This window comes from Girardinichthys multiradiatus, chromosome 19 (genome assembly GCF_021462225.1).
Source record: "Girardinichthys multiradiatus isolate DD_20200921_A chromosome 19, DD_fGirMul_XY1, whole genome shotgun sequence".
In the NCBI taxonomy this organism is placed as follows: domain Eukaryota; kingdom Metazoa; phylum Chordata; class Actinopteri; order Cyprinodontiformes; family Goodeidae; genus Girardinichthys; species Girardinichthys multiradiatus.
The window spans coordinates 22800660-22824532 of NC_061811.1; the positions used below are offsets into that span (position 1 = coordinate 22800660).

The 23873-nt window shown below is 39.8% G+C and overlaps 1 protein-coding gene across 1 annotated transcript in view; it reads right to left on the reverse strand.

Moving 5' to 3' along the window:
- spred1 (sprouty related EVH1 domain containing 1) overlaps positions 1-23873 on the reverse strand; it is a 46816-nt gene that overhangs the window by 9545 nt on the left and 13398 nt on the right. Inside the window, exons 2-4 of the mRNA XM_047344976.1 lie at positions 18004-18256; positions 10695-10863; positions 4733-4779 (exon numbers count right to left, since the gene is read on the reverse strand). Coding sequence (XP_047200932.1) covers positions 4733-4779; positions 10695-10863; positions 18004-18256 — 469 coding nt within the window. The remainder of the gene's footprint in view (positions 1-4732; positions 4780-10694; positions 10864-18003; positions 18257-23873) is intronic.

The window sequence follows — 23873 nt, forward strand, 5'->3', positions numbered from 1 at the left end:
GAAAGTACTCCTGGATCAGTGCTTCTTTGTTCTCTTTGTGTCTCTGCTCTGTTCTCTCAAACCCCCAGTCAGTCGTGGCAGATGGCCGCTCACAATGAGCCTGGTTCTGGTTCTGCTGGAGGTTTCTTCCTGTTAAAAGGGAGTTTTTCCTCTCCACTGTCGCTACATGCATGCTCAGTATGAGGGATTGCTGCAAAGTCAACGCCAGTGACTGTCCACTGTCTCTACATGCTCATCTGGGAGAAGGGAATGCTGCAAGTCACTGACTGGATGCAATCTACTGGGTTTCCTTAGATAGAAAAACTTTTTATCTAATTTGAATAAATAACTGAATCTGACTGCACTGTTCAATCGTTAGGATTAATTGGAATGTATGAACCTGACTTTGTGAAGTGCCTTGAGACAACATGTGTTGTGAATTGGCGCTATATAAATAAACTGACTGTTCCAGTAGTAGGAGAAAAACGTACGCTTTGCAGAGGAGCAACAAGGAGCTTCAGCAGACACTGGGATGGCTAACAAGATTACACAAGGTTTACAACTTTATGTGGAGAGTTTATCACCAGCCCTCACAACAAGGTTCCCATCATTACGATGCTTCAACGTCATTTTGAGGAAATTATGTTCCATTATCAAGATTCCTACTTAAGCCTGAGCTTTGCCCACCTTATGTCCATGAGGTGTTCAGAAACTCCACTAAATTTAAAACAAGACAAACTAATGTACACAGAAATCATCCAAGACGGTCTAAATTACTTTCTCATGTGTTGTACAACCAGAGAAGAAACACACCAAGAATAACAAATAGCTGCATTTGATAGTTTTTGTATGTACATGGACAAACAGTAAAATTTCAAGAATGTCAAAACTAACATTTGGAGTAAAACGAGATTACCTCTTTGTCTGGAAGTTCATTTGGATCTAATCTGTTTAAAAGCCTCATTTTGTCAGGACTACGGTACGCAGCCTCACTTACCATAAATACAAACGTCCTTATTGTAGTTTTCGCTCCATGTTGTCTATTTTTCTTCCAGTCTCCATGTCTCTCTCTGACCGTCACCTATAGACTCCGATCCCAGAATGCAATGCGGCACGACATCCTTGACCATTCTCTATTATTGAGCATTCACAGCAGAAATACTCAATCTGCAGTTACTGACTGATTTTCTAATATCACTGGATGTAGCTGTTTGTTAGATAATTTCCCCAATGTTTTACATCCCAACAAAGCTTTCGGGGGAAGACATTTTTGGAGCGCTGTAGGCTGTCGCTCCGACTGATGCGCTTTAATCAGCGGCTTCAACACCCATTGGACGTGTCGTGTGGGAGTGTGCTGAGAAAGAACAGAGTAGACCTCGGTCATGGAAGTTTGTTTAAAATCAGAAGTGTCGACACTTCTAAACAGAACTGATTCAAAAAGGATCGCTGAGCTTCAAGCCGAAGAGTTTCAACCAGATTCCTCCGGTGTGGGCCGTCATGCTTTAACTTTTGTTTACTCTAAGCTACTCCTGTGCCCAACACTCCCTCCCTCTTCACAGTCTGCAGTTCGGATTCAGTAGATCTGCGGCTATAAACTCTGGCATCATAGGATAATTCTCACATTGATTTTGTAAGTGTCAAGCTTTCAAATATGAATGGAACTAAAGACATGGGAAAATTGCAGCAGAATAGCTGATAATACGTCTGTGATTTATTCTAATCTTTTTATATAACACCATCACACACCCTCTTGTGCTCTTAATGGGGATGAAAATTAAAGAAAAAAATCTACTTTAATATTGCATTGAGCTCATCATTTATTCTAATAAATAAATAAAAAATCTGATAAAGGTTTTAAACAGATGTTTTGATCTAAATAAATGGGGATAATTGTATTACTCCTTTATTTCCATTTGATTCAAAACTAATACCTCTTGCACCACATTTTTTTCTCTTGTGTTATGGTCATTTTCACAAAATCAGAAAGAAAATCGAAATCAGAATCGGTAGGTTAGACATCGGTATCAGCTGGAATAGCCTGATCTTTGCTTAACTATGAAGTTATTTTATGAACAATCAAGTTGGATGAATTAACCCCAATCTTTGTTGGAGACATTTATATCATGGCCTCACCAGATTTACTGATTCAAAAGCCATGGAATATCTTTAAATATGAAACCAGAAAATAAACAAAGCTACATATTTAGAAATAATAGAAAAATAAAGAAATTATCTCAATGTAAAGATCAGAATTAGATAATTACAGACAGACATATTTATTCCAAAAAATTTAATTTGGTTTGGCTGTTAGAACAGTTTACTGATGTTCATACAGAACATCCAAATAACAACAACAAAACAAGCAAAAATAAACAAAATAAATAAATTAAAAACAATTAATGCTTTTAAAATGTGCTGCAACTTTTATCCTCTCACGTTTTCACTGCTGTAAAAAAAAAAAGGCACACCAGTCAGAGGGTCCTCTCTGTGATGGAGGCTGTAAACGTCAAGCAACCAACAAACTGTCTGCGTCCTGAAAACTTCCTGACGGAGCTAAATTAGATGTGGAACATTTCCTGGGCTGTTAAATGGGGAAAAAAAGACAGATTTTACTTTGAGCTGGCGAAAGGACTGTGGTGGTAATGCATAATTCCTGGCAGTGGGTTGTCACAGCTGAGCAGGCTGTTGTGAAACCACTTTATGGGTAAAATATGTAACATGTGCATGCTGTGTGTGTGTTTTGAGAGAGGAAGAATGTGGTAAGCTTGTGAAGGGCATGCATGTGGGTGCTTGGCCTCAGTGGGCAGGATGTGGGTGGAAGGGACCATCTTCAATACATCTCCAAACACACATGTGGAACAATGCAAGCCTATGAGGATATCCTATTAATTTTAAAGCCTACTCATCATGGGAGATATATAAAGCTAATCAAAAAATAAATACACAAGGCCTGATGGTTGTCATCTAATTAGCCACCGCTGCCTGTTTTAATAGCAAGGTCGAAGCTCCTCGGGAACCCTGACCCACTGATTTTGGAGTGTTCTGATAAAAATGAAATGAAAGCAAGGAAGTGGTTGCAGTAGTGGCATCACTTGAAACTGCAAATGTCACACCTTATTGGGTGGTGGCATTCGCTGGTTCTCTGACTGCTGCACTTGCCTCTGGTTCACTTCTGTTTCTCTGTAGCCCAGGCCTCCGACCGCAGCATTTGGATGCCAAATCACCATAGTGACACCCTCAGTGGCTCACTGACTGAACCCCATGAACACCCCCCCCCCCCCCCCCCCCCCCCTTCAATTCTACCAGTTTCCAAATGCACACCCCACCACCCCCTGCTGCCTGGCAACAGTGGTGCCATTGGATTTCCTGTATGTTCGGGCTGATTCCTTGAAGAGGAACTATACCACAAGAGCAGAAACAAAGTGTTACCTCTCTTCTATACTCTCCTGCTCCATTTTATAAAAACCTTGAACCTTCCAGGGATACACAAAGCGCTAATAGTAGGGTTGACAGGCACCAAAATTTATTTCAAAGGGTATCAAAACAAGATTATAACAAAGCTTGTTTTAAAAACTTTATCAGAAACAGGGAATTCAATTAAGTAACAGTAGAGACTGACTTTGGTTCAAACAAAACATTTTTTACAGGCATTTAAACAATGAATGTCACATAAAGAGATCATGATAAAGCATCAGGAGTATTTCAAGCGCCTTGCAAATGTATTCATACCACTTGGAAACTTTTTCACATTCTGTCACATTGCAAGAGCAAAATTCAGTGTATTTTATTAGGATTTTGTGTGATGGAACAAGACAAAGTTCTGCATAATCCTTACGTGGAATTACTGGGATACATTTTTTCCAACTGTTTTTACAAACAGAAATGTAACATTTAATTTAGTCCCAGTGAAACCCTTAAATAAAATCCAGTGCAACCAATTAGTAAAGAGAATCCACCAGTGTGAAAACTAATTCTGCACATTAACCTCAACACACTACCCCCATGGTGAAACATGGTGGTGGCAGCATCATACTGTGGGGATTGTTTTTTTTTCTGGCAGGAACAAGGAAGCTGGTCAGAGTTGATGGGAAGATGGATGTTGCTACATAAAAGGCAAACCTGGGAGATAACCTGTTATGGGCTGTAAAAGGGCGTAGGTCCACCTTTCTGGAGCACAACCCTGGGCAACAATACAAGTCGCTATATGTACAAAATAGACAAAGACATATCTCAAAAGATATGTATTCAGAATTGCAGCGAAAGATGGAGGTGAGTGCGTTAACTGGAGAGAGCTGAATACATGCATACCACACTTTTCAGTCTTTTATTTGTTTTTATTAAAGTGGTTTGGTTTTAATATGACAGCATGTGAAAACGAGGTATGAATAGTTTTGCAAGGTGTTGCAGGTTTATAAAAAGGAAGCATTTATGATGACGGGAGAAAAGTTACAGCATGTGGTTCTATATTTCACCTTTCTAATAATGAATTTCAAGAACTGTCCTTTAGACTAATAAATATTTTTGTCTACCTCATAAGAACAACATAAGCAGAACAGGTGACAACTAAATCAACATGTTTGTGTGTTTGCTTGAACGTTACTAATTGCTGCCTGTTTTTGCTAAAGCACAGCATTCAGAACCACATTGCATTGGATTTGTTCTAAACTGACTCTCAGTTTCTTGCCATGGCCAGCCTATTTATGAAGTAGAAAAATGTGGGAGCCTTAATCATATTGAAGGTTCTTGAACTCACCGGTAGTCCATCCTCTGGAGTGTCCTCTTCACCAAAGGGACTACACACTGGAAAAGAAGAGGGGACAAGAAAACAGCTTGACTTGAGAATTTCACTTAACCAAAAATAAAGTCTGAGCACTAGTGTGAGCAAACTTATAGCTTAGTCTTCATTTTAAACTTCACCACTAGAGGGCAAACATCCTGTCCCCACAACATTTTCCTTCAAGCAACATAACAAGCAAGCATTCTTAAACATTTAGCTGAACTCCCCGCAAACTGATCTTTTATTTTTTGGTTTCATCATTAATGGATAAAGTTTATCCTCCTAAGAATGCCAAAAGTTTTGTAACAACAGATCCTTGTCAGGCCAGAAAAGGTCAAGGCTTCTGGTTTCCTTAGCCTGTCACCTAATGGGGAAATGAAAGCTGCTTTGTGTTGGTCGGGAGGGAGAACACAGAAGTTAATGAAATATGCACGAGCCAGAATAATGTGACCCCAAAATGCTGTGAACCATTTTCATAACCATAGCAGTTTAGTAGCAGGTGATGGGAGTCAGAGATATGTTACTGTTGTTAATGACAACCTCCTACCAACTGGAGCCAGCATCTTCACAATATTTTCCTTTTGTTCTGATGTTCGTCTCCCCTGTCCTTCTCAAACGGTATGGTGTTAACCAGACCTGTGGAGGAACAGTTCTTTCCCTGATATCTTGCCTGATTTCTTTAAATGTTTCCATGTTGTCACAAAGAGCCTTTATATACACCCACAGGTGTTCCTCCATGTAACTCAAATCTTGTGCATTAACCTATCAGAATCTTACAAATCAGTAACATCATCTGGGCTTTCTAATATTGTCACACTGCATACTTGGAACATATGCACTTCTTAATTTTGAAGAAAGTAATAAACATTTCTGTGAAGAAGGTCCTCTAATTATTCTGTCGTTCAGCAAATCTAAATAATATTGGTAATCCTAACTGGCATAAAGCAGGAAATGTTTAGTCTTATTTTATTTCAGAAAGTGAGAGAGAAGTTGTTTATTTATGGTGTATGTAAATATCTGGTTTCAACAGTGTAACGTTGAATGTGCCTCAACTTGTACGTCAATGATCCATCAGACTGAAACCAATAGTGTGAGGATAGGTATTACTACAAGACCTTACGCCAGATTAATATGTTCTATACCCGTAAACCTCTTATAACGCCCACACATACAACCACATTTAAAAGTATCGTATTCATGAAGTTCAGTAGAATAATAAGGGAAAATTTGTAGAATATTTAGCTGTTCCTGTTTGTATATACATCCGTTAAAACTGGGCCTTGTCCCGCTGTACTGCCCAGCAAATGCTGCACTGAACTGTACCCTGGAAGCGGGAAGTTGTACCTCCAAATCACGTCAGTTTTGACCACAAGACTGAGATAAACAAACAGGCTTCTGCTTGCTGTTTGAAAAGAAAGAAAAACTTATCCGAGTTACTGATCAGGAAATTGGACTCCCTGTAGTGTGGTTATTTTGTCTAAACACCAGTGTCGGGCATGTTACTTTAAAAAAGTAATTAGTTATAGTTACTAGCTACATCTCCCAAAAAGTAACTGAGTTAGATACTGAGTTACTCCACTATAAAAGTAACTAGTTAACAGGGAAAGTAAATATTGCGTTACTTTTTTTAAAGTTTAAAAATGTCTACAAATTTAGTGTCTTTTTTAAGGTTGCATAAAGAGGAATTACACAGACAGGAAGCCTACTTACACCAAACGTTTAATATTTACTTCACATGTACCATCTTGCCTTTTACCTCAAGGAGAATAAAGTAGTGTTTGTACTTCCACATTGAAAACCCAATCATTCCCTCCAGACCCTCCATCGTTGCAGCTTACATCTGCTAGTTTGCCTGAGCTGGGCTGCTGTGTCCGTTTGTCGTTTGTGTGTAAACTGAACACTGCCTCTGATTGGCTTACAATGAAAGCTTACTCTACCTTAGCCAATCATCATCACTTATGGGATCGTCTCGCTCCTCCCTTCACCAAAGAAAAAAAGCTTAGCTCCTGTGGCTGTGACCCAAGACAGATGACAAGAGCGTCAATAAGTAGCTTTAGTTTATAATGCAGCCCATTTAATTGCTGATAAAAGTAATACGTTTCATAACTCATTACTGAAAAAAGTAACGCCGTTTATTTTAACGCCGTTATTACCATCACTGCTAGTCACAGATCAACAACTAAGATCTCCCAGCTGGCAGTGAAAGCCGCAAAGTCTTTAGGAAACTCTGTGACATCTTCCTTGAAATAATAAATCTTTGTTTATAACGTTTTAAAGAAAATAAAGAAGGAAAACATGAATGGGGGAGTGCGGCCGAAAAAAGTATACTGTTCCCACTGAAACATTGTGATTTTTCCCACAATGTTCCAGAGGAAATAGTTTACTGCACCTCAGGCACCAAGTGAGTCTTATAAAACGTTGTCTCATTTAATTAAAATCAATTAATTAGATACCCAATTCAAAGCAGCGGCTGTTGTCTGTACTTGGGAGGAGAACAGGCAAACATGACAATATCGCCTCTGTCAGGAGAGAAAATCTCACTGGGCCTGTGTGAGACGCTGTCTATCAGCGGCTCTGTCCGTCCATCTCTGAGTCACATGGAGAAAGGCTTTGTGTGCATCTGCGTGCATTTCTCCAGTTCTGAGAGAAAGAGGCCTCCTGCAGCACGACTCTGGCAGTGCTGAGCCACGAAGCTGCCTGAGCCATGTGCCCGCCGTTGCCTTGGCAACAGAAGACTGCAGGACTGATATGCACACGTGCGCGGGCACAAAAAAAATAAAAGAATAAAAAAACATTGGCTCCTGCTGCACACACACACATCCACACAGCAGTCCAGCAATGCAACAGGAATACAGACAAACTCGTCTGGCTGCACAGAGCTGAGGCATTACACAACACTGCCAGAATACAGAGAATGCCAAGCGAGAGACGAAAAAAGACAAAAGGCAAAGGGTGGCAGGGAAAACAGAGGGAGAGACAAGTGCAGGCGCTAAGGCAGAACCCACAAACACCTCTTTTTACTGATGTTCACATGAACGGCTTCACATTTGAAGCAGCCATGAGCTTACCCTTAATTTCTTTCCCATGTTAAACAACAAACTAATGTATGTTAGGGGGTTTTATATAATAGACCAATTAGCACATGATTTTGATGCAACATCATTTAGTAGTGTGCATCTGTATTAAGACTGCTTCCCATTGCCACATCTAAATAAAATCCAGTGCATCAAACTGCTTCACCTATCTAGTAAATAGTCTACCTGTGTGCAATTTAATTTCAGTATAAATCCAGCTGTTCTGTGAAGACCTTCAGAGGTTTATTAGAGAACATTAGTGAAGAAACAGCATCATGAAGAACAAGCAAGACACTAGACAGGTCAGGGATAATAATGGAATACAACTGTTACCCTATTAAGACATTGAGGTCTACCTTAAATTGATAGGCTGGGCATGAAGAGCATTCTTTGGAGAAGCCAAGAGGCCAAGAGAACCCTGAAAGAGCTATAGGAATCAAATGCTCAAATGGGAGAACCTGTTGACAGGAACAACTGTTAGTTGTGCACTCTACAAGTCTGACCTTTATGGAACCACCAGAAGAAACCCGTTTGCTCCAAGCCATGTAGAGGTCACAGCAAACATGAGAAAGAAGGGGCTCCGGTTAGATGGTTCCAAAATTGAACTTTTTGGCCTACACGGAAAACACTGTTTGTGTTGGAAAAGTAACACAGCACAACACCCTGTACACACCATCCCCTTAGTGAAACATGGTGTTGGCAGCATCATACTGTGGGGATACTTTTCTTCAGCAGGGAGAGGGAAGCTGGTCAGAGTTAATGGGATGATGGCTGGAGGTAAACACAAGACAATCCTAGGAGAAAAACCTCTTAGGAGAAGCAAACTATTTGAGACTGGGGCGGAGGTGTATCTTCTTGGAGGATCAAACCATATTTGAATCAGAATCAGAATCAGAAAAGCTTTATTGTCAAGTACGTTTTTGGACATACAAGGAATTTGTTTTGGCGTAGTCGGTGCAATACAATACAAATTAAACAGTATAAACATATCTACAATATAATATAAATATAGGTGCCCAGTTTAAGTGAGTGAGAGTAAATGTAGAGCAGTATAAGATGCAAGAGCAATACAACAGTACAGATGATCAGTGTGTAAGTATGGCAGTGCAGTAAAGCAGGAGTCCAAGCTGAGCGTTAATGTAAAGCATAGAGTTACAGGTTACAGGTGTCCTGTCAGCAAAAAAGGGGGGGGTGTGGGGGAAAGGGAGAGTTTCAGGGTGGTTTCCAGGCTTTGTTAACCAGGCTGGTGGCAGATGGGAAAAAACTGTTCTTGTGGCGTGAGGTTTTGGTCCGGATGGACCGCAGCCTCCTGCCAGAGGGGAGAGTTTCAAAGAGTCTGTGACCGGGGTGGGTCAGAATGGTTCAGTCAAAGTCCAGACAAAGTCCAGACATAAATTCAAGTGATAATCTGTGGCGAAACTTGACAATGTTCAGACACAACCTATCCAATCTGACTGCACTTCCGCCATTATGCACAAAATGGGAAAAAATGTCACTTTCTATTTGTGCAAAGGTGGTAGAGACATACCTTAAAAGACGGGCAGCTTCATTTAGTGGGAAAGTGGGAAAAATAAATCCACTTTTTTCCTTTGACCTCACAATTATTTGTTACATTGTGCTGGTCTATCACATAAAACTTTAATAAACAAATTGAACCTTAGGAGTAAGATTTGACAACATGTGAAGCAGTATAATCTGCAAGGCACAGAATCCCAACTGAAAGACAACTAGCATTACATTTAAGTTATTTTACATAAAAAAACAGAATGACAAAATTATTTACAAACATTCTCCAACCTAAATATAGCATGGTTGTTAGAAATGTTATCTTTACAATAAAACTGTACTATGTATTCTTTAGCAGGGAAATGCAGTCTGCAAACCCAGTGTGGCAATAACATTGCCTTCTACCTAGAACCTGCCTGGGTGTGTGCCCAGAAGTTCAAATCTCAGATAAGCTGCTGTGGGCAAGAAGAGACTGATGAAAAGCAGTAAAAAGCCATTATTATACATTTTGCTGTTCCTCCTCCATACTTCACAGAGTTCCAGAGTCTAGAGAGGTAAAACCAAATTTTATTTCTTCCCAGCTAGTCTGCTCACCTGTTGTGTAACAACACTGGGTGGCAGATTGCTGAGCTAGCCAGTCTTCTACGTAACTGGATGACTTTGGAACCTTTGGCTCTGTACAGAAAAATATTGCTTATCAGGACTAAAAGCTGCCAACTCAGGTCAATCACTACTTAAATAGCACCCACTACACCAGCAGACCAAAGATTAGTCTGGCCACTCCTCAAATTTGGTTACTTTCAAATATCGAATCAAACAAAAACTCAACTTGATAAGGTTTCTCCTGACTTAACTTCAAACCCTGTCTCACGTTGCCAACCGTTTCTCTTCTGGCTTAAACTCCTCTCTGACCCTTTATGAGTGACACTGAGTGACGCCTTGCACTGCCACTCTCTTCAGGAAATGACAAGGTTATGTGGGCAACTGGAACTGATAGGATATCACACGAAGGGTCATGCTTGGGTTCAGCGAACAAGCAGCAGTAACGGTGGATTCATCAACACTAATCAACACCAGGCCATTACACCATAATATTTTACAAGTACAGCGTGATATGGTGGAGACTCAAACTGAATTCCATACAAATCTGAGTTTTTCTTGTTAGGATGACAAGGGACAATTCTGCAAGTAACTCGGATGCTTTTGACAAAGGAGAAAAAAAAAAAACAATAGCTAGCAGTTGGCTGATGTATTTTTAAGGTAAGTTATGTTTAGCTGAGTTAATGCTGACTATCTGGTTTGACTTGCTCTGAAACACAGATAAAACCCACACAGACAGCATAGCAACACACCCACACCTTGTTTTATGTCCTCAATGGCCCGTCGTATTCCCCGGTCGAAGGCGCGAGCATCAGCAGGGCTCTGGAACGTCAGTCCAAACTTCTTGTCGTTGATTCTCCAGTGGTGGAAGATGGGGTTGACCTTATTGTATACCAGGTCTCTCTGCAGAACACATTCCAGCACCACCTGGAGACACACGGTTTTCCAGTCAACAAGGCATACATGACAGAAGGTCCAACTGACCTGATTACATCATTAAGGCTACATGTACACCTCATTTAGGCACGAATCAATGTGAGGTCTACTCGTAACCCAGATTAGGTATATGTTTCATTTGTGTTTGGACCACATTTATGCCAAGCAGTTTTGCCCTTGCAAGTTAATTTATGTATCCCACACAATCATCATATAGAGCACAAATAGCCTATAAATCAGAGAGAAATACCACAGACCACAAAACAAAACCTAAACAGTTTTATCTAGATGTGATAGTATCATTATAGCAGTAATCTCAATGAGTGAAAAAATGTTTTGTTTATTTTAGGGCTAAAAATAGAAAGAAAGAAGGCAAACATAAGAGGCATATTCACATATTTGTCTTGTCCTTGCATGAAAAAAACATGCATACTGCTGAACATCAACAGCAAGAGGCTTTTTGTGACAAAGTTTTATCGTTTTTGTAAAAGCAAAATGTGAGTTCTTCAGCATGAATCCTAATTTCCAACCAGAACTACTACGCTCTCCCACAGTGGCAGCACCTCCCAGACGGTTAAACTGGCCACCCTAATGCAGCGCTGGGTTCTGAAGGTCTCTAAGGAAGATCTGTAAAAATTGATTTCTATATGTTTAAAAAAAACTTATGATCAAGAAAGAGAGCAAAAAATGTCAGGAGCTCATAAAGAAAGTCCTGAACTTGTACATATGTTGCACAATGTTTAGTCACATGGCTCAAATGGTTGAGAAAGTGCAGAGTTTGATCCCAGTGCAGGTCACCTTTTCTAATGCTGGTCGATCTCGGCTACAATATGTCTACATTTTGACTGCTAATAAACATTTAACTTTTACTTATATAAAATATAAGATTCTTATTTCAGTCAAAATAGCTGACAATTTAGATTTAGCTTTCAAACATTATCAACCATAAAATGGTCATCAGGGATTAAAAACTCCACACTTTCCATGGGCTAGTTACGGGTATTAAGGTTTTAAAAAGTTACGACATCAACATTGTTTGTGCACTTAGAAATTCTTTAAATGAGAACCTGGAGTGACCAGAGCCCAGCTATACAGAGCACAGAACAATGCAGCACTGCCACTCACCCATTTGTTGTTGTGCACTGCCAGTTAGCTGGCTGAAAGACGGCTACTGCACTTTTGGCTTGCAGTCATGATGTGCAAACTAAGGGAGCGGCACCCAAAAAATGTGATTAAGGTATCGTGGTTTAAAAACTGCAGTTGGCAAGCTATAAGCAGAATCTCTGTCAGACATGAAACCACAGACTGGGTACCAGAGCAGATAACCCAACTAATTTAACAGTCATTAATTTGTTACACTCCCAGTGATACACCACAAAGATTACACGGGCAAAAAAAAAAGGTAATTCGTGAAATAAACACTACATTTAATGGGTGTTTCTGTTATATTTTTTATTTTAAATCTATGTATCAAGGAAAAAATTAAATGTTAGAGATTACTGTTATACGTGTAATAATCAATAGATAATGTTATGCTGGCACCCCAGGGAATAATAGCTGTTTTTCTGTCAAAATGTTTGTGTTAATACCATGAGAATTTCATTTCATCTCATTTTGATCATCCTCAAACTGAAGAGCTGTGGTAGCACAAGATTAGGTGTCTGGGGGAATGTTTTAAAGCCAGAAAGCCACCAGGGCAGGGCAGAAAAGAGGCCGTGCTTCCAAAGCCTATTATTAATCAGGGCTACTGGGCCGCCTGCTGGCCTTCCTCTGGGCAGATTAAATGAAATGAGAGACGACCATTACGCTCTGTGAGGTTTTCACTGACATGCACGAGAGGTGACTTAACTGAGTGTGGATGTTAGAGTGTGCGCACGTGGTGATACAATGTGCAAGAATGCATAAACACTGTAGCTGGTGTAATTAAAATAAAGACACTGTCTTTAAACTGGAGATGCCTTGTTGGAGAATAATGGTCCCTAACTAATACTCCATGAGTGGAAGCCTGCTCAGGGCTGAATATTGGAAGAGGCGGATACACTAAAGATGGTGATGAGAAGTATGATCTGTCAAAAGAGTGGACATGTCATTCTGTCTGAGTGAGCCGCATTGTAACCTCACAGCATGTCCCCATACCTTTCTGAAAGAAGAAAAGAAGGGCCAAGGATTATGCTTGTGTGTTTTTCCAGAGCTACGGGATAAAGGGAGGGAAGACGAGAGGGATGGGGATGTGGAGAGGATGAGGTGGGAAGAGGAGGGGCGCGCGTAGACCCTCTGGGGGTAACGGCGGAGGCGAGACTGAATGGAGCCAGAGCAGGTAAGGTGAGCGTCGCAGCAACGCCTGACAGAGGAAGAAGTATCACAGTTGCATGGCAGGACGACACTTAACACCACATTCCACAATGTGCTCAAAGAAAACAGCGGAGGGGGAGGAGGAGCCGCCTTTCCAGAAAAGGAGACAGAAAGAGAACACAGACAGGATGTGTTAAATGAGGTGAGGGGTGAAGACGGTTGGATGCGAGACCCCCAGTGCCATTGTAAAATAAAGACAGATTGGGACCAAACACAATGAAATAATTTAGAGAACACTGAACGCTTTTGTATTGAGAAGCATTATTTGATGGTAATTTTAAGAAATATAATATTGGAATACATTGTTTTCTGAATTACACAAGAAAGCTAAATATTAAAATAGAGGCTGCTAATATAAGTCAAAATAATTAGGCCAAACCGTGCATTGCGGTACAACTATTCAAACCAATCTTAGACAACAGGACAATTACAGCTCATTGGCTACCCATGGTGAAAAGCATGGTGGTGAGGCTGAGAGCTTAGTCAGAGATTTATTATAATCCAAGAGCTGGTATGGTCAGTTAACATCCACCAATTAGATCTGTAGTTTTAGGAGAAGCAAAGAATTGGAATGAGAGGCGGAGAGGAGGGAGAGAAGCAGGGAGGAAGTCGGCCAATCATTGGTGGCTATATGGGGAGCCAGCTGAGTCATCACCAGCACACTCTGTGCCGCATCACTGCGCTTATAGACAAAACCCCTCCACCTCTTTTCTTCCGTCTCCCATCTTTGTGGCTCCACCTCCACTTCCTGCTCTTTGATTATAAGCCATTCTTTTTTGAATTCCTCTCACATCTTACGCTTCCTCAATCACCTGAAAAAAGCTTGCAAACGCCTCACGTTTTGCTTTAAACTGAATGGAACTCTGATCTGCTTTCTTCTGTCTATACTGGTGTAGATGGAAGAATTCTGCTTAATTCAGGCTAGAACATGTATTTAAATAATACAATGCTTGGAAAAGTTTTAAGACTCCTTGAAGTTGTTACAACCCCAGGCTTCAATGTATTAATTTTTTTTGTTTGTGAAAGCAGTGCATAATTGTAAATTGGAAGGAAAATTATACAATCTTTTCCAAAAAAGCAGTCAAGATGCCCAGGGTAACTCTGGGGAACTCCAGAGATCCACAGCTCAGGTGGGAAGATCTGCTGGCAGGACAATGATCAGATGAGGCCAAATTAAAATTTTCTACCAGAAAACCAACACCCAGAACACACAATCCCAACTATAGGGCATGGTGGTGGCAGCATCATGATGTAAGGGACGCTTTTCCAAGGCAGAACAGGAAAACTGGTATGAGCTGATGGGAAGGTGGATGGAGATACGTACAGGGCATCATTGGAGGAAAACCAGTTACAGGGTTAAAAAACCTGAGACTAGGACAGATGTTTTACTTCCAGCAGTACAACAACCCTAAACATACAGGCACAGCTACCTTATGCCTCTTATTCACTAGTCCTTACTCAGTGCGGTTCTACTCACTTTTTAGGCTTTTCCATCAGTAACGGTTAGATGGAACCGTTACTACTTCTAGTACCAGTTTGCTTGCGGTTCCAAGCGAGGGGAGCCTTGCTATTGACGATTCTGCCCACACTGAGATGGTACTCAGTTGTAATGGAAAACTAACCAAACCGTGTAGAGTCGACCCGAGTCGAATAGAGTAGGTTCTAATAGGAAAGGGGCAATAGAATGGTTCTAGCGCTTACCAAAATGAAATTATTCTTTGTGTTTCAACCCATATAAACTCTGGCCCTAGCACCAAAAAACGAGTAAAATCTGCTCCTGTTTTCCAGCAGCTGGTGCAGATAAGAGATCAGTTGATACGGATTGCGAAGCGTAAAGAACAAAGGTGGTATTATCAGGATTTCTACTTGCAGGGATAAATTATACTATTTGTGTGGGTAAATTGTCTCCATGCATTACAATCCTTCACAAAAACACATAATAAAACAGGAGGGAGATCAAACAATAAATTAAGAAGGCTTTTATAACAACGTGGCTCCGACATGGGTCTCAAGTGGTGGAAAACCTTTTACAGAACCAGTCAAAAATTGGTTCTAGTACCAGCCCTGGTAAAGAAGTGGAACCCCTATGGTGGAAAAGCCCACGTGTTAAAATGACCGACATGTAAGCTCAATTCAGAATGACATTAACTCTCTCTATTTTGTAAGACTGAGGAAAAATTAATAATAAAAAACATTGTGCCACTGGATACCTAAAAACTGGTAGAAACATACCTGAAAAGAATTATTGCTATCATGGGAGCAAAAGGTCCCTTCATGAAAAACCATGTATCCCTTTCCTTTCACCTCACAAGTATTCACTACTTTGTGTTGGTCTATCTCAATGACTCCTTAATAAAGACTGTTATATCAAGCTAAAACCAGGTAAACCAGGTTCCTTTTCAAACATGGCTTCTTTTCCGTTTTAACATCATTCATTCATTAACTCAAATCAAAACACCAGCGTCTTTGTTTTAAAACTGTGGCAACAACACATTCTGTGGCAACAAGCACTGATATTGAGTCTTTCTTCCTCACACTGGCTGACATTAGCATGTGGTTTGCTGTTTTCTTGGAATCATCCCTCTAATGCCCTGAGACAGTCGGTAGCACTGAGGTTGACGCCAACACCCTGGCACTGGGTGGCATCCCAACAGACCTACATATGGCCGCGTGTTTGTTGTGGTGGCTGAGGACCCTGGCGGTGATTGTGGTGTTTCACCACATCCCAGAACGGTTGCCGGGGTCTCTCAACCACGTCTACGCCACGTCTGAACAACAGCATTCTCGTCACACCCTTTTCCTGTGCCACACGCGTTCTTGGATAGCAACGCACAAAACACAAACACGTCACAGACATAAAACTCGTGTAAATAAGTTCAGTCAATAAAGATGAAAGCCGTGATTCAGGCGCCCGTGTAACAAGTCTCTGATGTCGGATAGTCTGGGACTGCCAGATTCTGTGCATCATGGTGGCCTCCTCTGGGTCCCCATATTTCTCACACAAATAGATTTTCACTCACATTACCGCGGATCAACGATATTGTAAGCTAATCTACTGGATCTGGCTTGCATCTAAAGAGCACAGTAAATATGTGACAAGAAACTTAACAACTCAAAAAGAAATGCAGGCCGATTATACGGAAAAAAATAAACAACTGCAACTTCTTTGGTAATATACTATGCGTTAATAATTCATCTAAATGTTATTTTTTAGCAAAAAAAAAAAATTAAATATACAAAAATCTAAAATAAATAATGCAAACGGATTTCATTCTCACACACCCACACCTATAACAGCAGAGTTGTCAGGCAAAATGCAGCGCTGCCTGTTTCCTGCAATGTGGTGTTCAGTGTGTCACAGAGGGCCAACATACAGAGTGGCCAGAGATCAAACTGCTGTGGTACTAAAGAACAACTGAGTCTAGGGCATGAGTCAAAGTTTCCAAAAATCCATTACACCTCATAAAAATAATTAGTAAAAACAACAAGAGCCCAACCTGTGATAGTCTTTCCCCAGTTAACTGCTTTCAATTTACACCTTAAATTATTTGCATTCATAAGAAAATATTCTGCATAAGCACTGAGGGAAAAAGTGTAAGCCCATGATAAATCTTCCAGGATCTTTCATTCTGTTAGTGCTTCTCACATCCCTCATCCCACATTCTCATCTGAGTAATATGGCCTTCTCCCTGATGAAGTCATCATGCATCACAGCCTCACACAGTTTGCTCCTATTTTCAGTTACCTGAGCTATAGAGGAGGGGCAAACAACACTTCCTGTGTGCCTGAAAATGTGAGTAAGGCAGAGAAAGGAGGGGAGTCTGGGAAAGCTGGGCTCATGGTAATCCTGCTCGACGGAACACGCTGTTTGTACAAATTAATGTGCATCAAAGGGCATGTCTAGGTGGAGAGGGTAAAAATTAATGTTAGCATTTCGGTTGTACACTTCCAATCAGAGGTTTTTGTAGACTCATCGCAGCAATGTGATGTTCATTTTGAGCTTTATTGGGCTTTATTTAAATGGTTCTTTGCCAAGTTGGAATAATTACACAACTTAAATTCATTTTAAAACAACAACTGGGTGCATAATTATGGATTTTGTATCAAGTTTCTGTAATCTGCACAAGGTCAGATATAAGCATACATCCCTGCTAATGTTTGGTTAAATGTCTCCAAGCCATCTGAGACATCGATCACACAAGCTTTTGCCATTACTTTCTCTTGATATTTAACAACTCTTCTTGGCATGATTGTTCAAGTTCATTTAAGATTGCTGGATTCCTGTCATGGAACCAGCTTTTAAGAGTTCAGGTAGAGAGTTTGCTTAACGTTGGCCTGTTATCCATTCCAAAAACAATACGGATGTATGTTTAGGATCACTGTCCATGGTTCAATGCTCTAGCAGCAGATCCGGCACCTTTAATATTCCATCCACATATACAACGCACAAGTGCTGTAGAGAGCAAAGCGGTCCCGCAGCATGATGCTTCCACTGCCGGTCCTGACAGTTTTTACAGTGTTCTTGAGTCTAAAATCTCCAGCAATAGTTATTTAAATACTTCTTTAAATGTAGATTTTGAGCTTGTGTTGATAAGAAAACACCCACAGGAAATTAAACTTTTTGCACAAACACTGTACAGTCTTTCCCAACTAAAACAAAAGCACCTTTTCATTATATGCAGACTTCTCAAGAAAATCATATGCATACTGTTAATTTTATTTTATGCATTGCAGTGTATGTCACTGTGTATTCAATTTGTAGGCTTTAAAGTCTCTTACCAGTTTGTCTTTGAGTCTTTCGCCCCTGATGTGGAACTCCACAGCGGTGGGACTCGGACTGGGACTGGAACTACAGGGGCTGAGGTTGCTCCCACTTCCTCCACTGCCTCCACTGTGGGTGCTGTTGTTGTCCTCTGCCCGGCTGACCTTATAGACGGTGACACAGCTAAGTCCTCCGCCCCCCAAGGGAAGCCACCCACCGCTGGAGTCATCCCGAGTCATGACCACTGCTCTCACACGCGCATAACTGTCACTGCATGAGAGGAAGGGAAGACGACAAGCAGGGGGAAAAGAAGAAGGAAAAGCAATAGGGTTAGCTAAAATAAGCACAACAAACAATATTTACAAATTCACTGCAATTTTTGCTTTAGCTTACATGAAATGCAGCTGTCTGGAATACTATTTTTTCCTAACCTAAGTCTATGATGATGGTTTTCAATAGTAATTCAAAGCACTGAACCCAAAGAACATGCAGGGTTCTAGTATACATTTGGATACAGGCAACAATGGCAAAGGTTTAAGACTGACGGATTCGTAACTGAAAACCAAGAAAGTAAAAAAATAAGTACTATATATTATATTATTCTATATTTCCCATGATGTGCCACGAGTACATTTCCAGGGTCTATATCCAGTGACAATAAAAACCAGCTGGCTAATAAGGTATGGATTTCCACTGCAGGATTTCACAAAATAATAAATTAAACATAAAGACACTGAATTCTAGTTTGTCTGGTGACATCACAAGAGGCACAAGAGTCGAGCCTACCAGTATGCATGGCATTAGTAAACGTTACGGTTAACGAGCAACTTTTCACATATTTCAACACAGACTCTTAAGTATCGCGGTCCATTCCAGCCTGACCTGGTCGTCCTCCCAAACTGACAGAGTTTTATTGCACCCAAATAGTCCTAAATGGCATGCAGTTTGCTCCAGTACGGCTCAAACAATACAAAATATAAGTGAACAACTTTAAACGAGTAATTCTAATGAAAACATGCAAAGAAAGACAAAAAAAGCCCCACAAGAAAAATACGAAGAACAGTATTGGAATGAACTATGATCAGTTTCCTCATATGATGTCACCAGAGCCATCTGCATGTGCATCCTTGTTTTTGGAGGGGCAAATTCTACCTCATTAAATAATGTTTTACAATCAAATAAGAAAAGAAAACCCTGACCAGGAAATGTTCATATATCTAAAAAGAGTCTGACAGCTTTTACAAATAAATTCTGGCACAGCAGCTTTAACAAAAAAACATTCTTTTTACATTAAGAATGTGTTTACTTAAATGCTCTAAAAGCACATTTGCCTAAATCCTGCATCAGATGTTTTTTTAATAACGATTCGGTTCCATTTGAGCATTATAGACATCAGAGTTTCAAGAATGAGATAAAAAAAAATGAAAAGAAAATGACAGCAATAATTTTCCTTGTATTTACTGTGTCCTCTCACATAACAGGCTCATAGCTGTCTGAAGTTGCCAGTGTTTAACCCCAGCCAGAGGGTGACTGACCATGTGGTCAAGTTCAGTCTTTAGCCACAGCTGAAATCCAACCTTCCAGCTAAAGCAGAGGTTTTTAACCTAGATAGAACATCACACCGCCCGCTTTCCTTTGAACTACAAAAGTAAACCATTTAAGACAATTCTTTCTTATGTATATAAGTAATAAACTGAAGTTAAACACCAATAAAAATCCAAAAGGTGGTTTTCTTATTTGTATTCTGATTTTCTTGCGTGAACATTTACTGATGAGTATTCAGTCTGAGTTATGACATCTTTTACCAAATAATATGCAACTGCAAACTAATAACTGTACATCTCAGTTCATCTAACATAAAAAGGACCAAAAAGTATAGTTTTCAGACAGTTCCTTTGGAATCCTCTCAGAACAAATTGCAAACGGATACCAAAGTTAATTACCAACACCAGCATGTTCCGATGGAAATGTAGCTCCATGTTCATCATAGAGTGCTTGGAAAAAGACATGGTTTGTCTTTTAACAACACTTCACTTATGATTTACTTTTAACATTTCTGATGCAGGTGAAGAGTACTACATCCTTGAGGGGAAAGCTTGGTGGAGTATACCACTTCTTATAACTTCTTAATATGAAATTATTTCTAATAGTCAGTAAAAAATGTAAGCGAGCTGGGTAATTTTTCAGATTAATCAATGAATCAAGTGGAAAGTATTTTAGCCGCCATAAAAGACAGTAAGATAAAACTAAAAATCTGTGAATGCTAGCATTACAGTAAAAGACTACTCTAGTTAAACATCTATTCCAGAAATTACTTATTCTAAAAATCAAAGATGAAGTTAAACTTTGTTCCATTTCTGTCCTTGTTTTCTCAACTTTAGTCAGATGTTTCCCTGATGAGGTAACAGTGCACAGGGCAAGCGGAAATGACAAAGGTCAAGGTGTGCTGAGGGCTGGTAATACATTAAAGACAGGGAATATCACCAAGCTTACAAAAACAACTCAAGATGTTTGTGAGCAGATGACCTCCTGTGACACACTCTTCTCTGGTCAGATAAACAAGTAAAGATGATGTCAGAATGTGAACCGTTTGTAAAGAATGTCTACACAAGCCGAGGCCAGATGTGAATCAGATGCCAAGCGAGAGGATTTTCATTAACTACGGCGTAATACACTAAACAAACTGAAGTTCCTGATCCCGTTTTACAGCTTTTTATCTAACCAGACACAATGAGACTAACTTCCTGCCATCCACACCCTTGCCAAAGAACAAGTGTTCTGGTTCTTGATCATTAATAACCCAAAGACTTCAATGACCATGCCTGTCTTCTCGTGAAAGCACCCAGAATTCAAGAGCATGACATTTATGGTCCAAAAATCAAATGGTCATTATTTTCTATTCTTTTTTTAAATAAAAGCTGAGGTTTAGGCAAAACAAAGGGTATTATTTCTATTTGGTCATTAATACTCAAGTGCACTGTAGTATTACAGAAATAAAACTGGAACCTCTAAATAATGTTTCTCAAAACAATACTATGAAAAATGCATTTAGTACCAAACAATACTTATTCTTTTCATAATATCACACAAAGCGTTTTGTGCGGTAATATGTTAAAAACTAATGATATTCCCATTAATGTTCTTTAAAATCCATGCCATTTATGTACTGTAATTAATATAAGTAACACAGAAACCCCAGCAGTGTGTTTTTCAATTGCTCTTAGAGCACAAGGATATATTGAGGAGAATCTATTAAAAATAAGACAGTGAGAGAGACTCCAATACTATCCATGGAATCTCTGACAGTTTTCCATCTATACTCGTTCTGGTCTATGGACGTCACAAGCAATGTTGATGTACTGAATTTACTTCAAGACAACTAACATCCTAGACAAGACTTGCTGTTAGAAGTTTGATACATGCTGATATTACTAAGAACACAAGCAGAGTCCTCTGTCCTATCTTTAAACCCATTTGCTTATTGAGCCAATTGAAATCGACTCTACTGTTCAATTTAAGCAACCACTGTCACTATTTTAATCTATTAACGTAAACAACACATAAACTAAGAAGCATTATAAATTATGTGAAACAAGCAAGATATGTGTCACCTAAATCGGAGGTTTCATCTTCTTTCTAGAGCTTAGTAAGTTTGAAGTCACTGGTTTAGAGATGCTTGTTTGGAGCCAAAAAAAAAAAGAAAAGCAAACAATTTAATAGATTGTGCGTTAACTACTGGCAAACATGCAAAACAGCTAGTGAGGAAGAGAAAGGAGGAACTGAAAAAATGTGATGTTTCCTTGAGAAGCTTAAAGAGACCATAAAGCTGGCAAAACGAACTACAGGCAGCTATAAATGGAGCTATCTGTGACACATTTATAAACTTTAAGCTAGCTAATAGACCATAAACAGATGTACCAAGAAATTTGATGATCAGTGAATGCACCACACCTAGTGCTACAAGGTCCCACTAACCACAACATTCTTCAGTGTAGAAGGTACTGCAGAAGGAAGCTATTTACAAGGGAAATGTATTTTCTATTGAGACTTGTTTGATCATTCAGGTTGCTATAAAATAGACTAAGACCATGCAGGTCATTTCACCCCATTGTAATTTCATTTATTTGCAGCTTTGGGAGTTTTGTAACAGACTTTTTTCATATATAAAATAGCCTTCAAACACAAAAGGTTTGGGGACCTTTCGTTGAAGTGGCAAGGAAGCAATTTGACTTGGAGCCCAACTGACACGATGGCAGAATGTATACCAGCAAGCTAGCTCGGTTTTTTTCTTATGAGCTTTCAGGCTCTGTCTGTCATGTAACTATTTGGATATTATGGAAGTAACAAAGATCTACATACATTTGTTAGGGTCATCCTTCTCAAGCTGTGATACAAGTATCACTGGTTGAATTTGGGTTACCTTTAGTGGTACCCAGAAGAAACTTATCAATCAATGGTATCAATTATTTGCAAGCTAAATATAAAAAAAATCTGATTTAATGTTGAGGCAATAAGGAGCAACAGCCAAAAAGATGAGTTGATCTTTGAATCATCAGAAATGTCTCTCAAAAGAAGTGTAGTGGTAAAAATCTTGAGAACCTTTCAGTACAAACTAAAGCCCTGTTACACGTTTTCTATTACGGGGAGGCCATGGCTCAAGTGCAGTATGACTGGAATCAGTAGAAATGAATGCGCATGCATACAACATACCATAACAGCTGCCGACCAGTTTAAAACCCACAGATGATGAAGATATCAACAACAACAATGACGGTTCTCCAATTTGTAAGCAGGAAGAGTCTGCGCATGTTGCTGAGTTTCAAAGAACAACCGCCTACTATTGGTGTGATGGGGGAATTACACCATCATCACGTCTCTGCTGCTGTGTGAACGGAGATTAATTAAAACGCTGTCATATAGACGTGTTAACAGCAACGGAGAAATGAAAACATTTTCAATGTCCTTTGTGTTGAGTTTTTTCAGTTCCAAACTTAAAGATTGCAACTTTGTAGTAAGATTTAAAATATAGTTAAATTGCATCCTTCAATGAAAAATGCTATGCCAAAGAGTAGGACGTTTTTCTTTGTCATTTATTTTAGTTTTTATAACATAAAAAAACATAAAAATACATGTCCTGTTGTGCTACCATTTCAAAATTACTGTTATCATAATGGTACTTTTTTCTAAGGAATAAACACAGAGACTGATGTTTACAGTGGATGATGCTAATTACCACGCTAAAATGTGAGCAGGTCAAAACAGGAGACTGGACATATGTCTAATACTATATATAGCTGTGTACAAGTCTGTTTAAATGTGGACATTAGAAGACCTACTTGAGAAGCATTTACTAATTTTTACACTTTTAACCATTAGAATTTTTAACAGATTTTTAAATGTTGAAAATGTACTTCCAGCTGATGATCTAGGTGGTTTAAGTGTGCTGCCCGGGGCTTACTTAGTCATGGGAAACTGTCAAAACAGCAAAAAACCACAACCACAACAAAGTTCCCTTTAATAACCATATAGATACACCCATTCTGATGACATCTAACAACATCAGTGACAAAGAAACAGTCGACAAGAACTTAGGTAAACCATGGAAAATTAATTTTTGAACACCACAGCAAGCCATAATTGGGATATGCTGCTGCTGCTACTCTTAACACCCCAATATGGACAGCAATAAATGGATGCTGGTGTTGGGTGCAGAAGGGGCTGTCAGTCAGACAGGGGTCCCTGGGGTGAACAGAAGGCAGGCGGTGGTGTCGCTCATCCATGACCAGAGCACAATGACCAGGGCCTGACCCTTCAGGCCTCCCCTCATACACATGCCAACCATGACACTCACAGGGAGGGGGCAAGGCCCTGAGAGGAAGTTAACTGG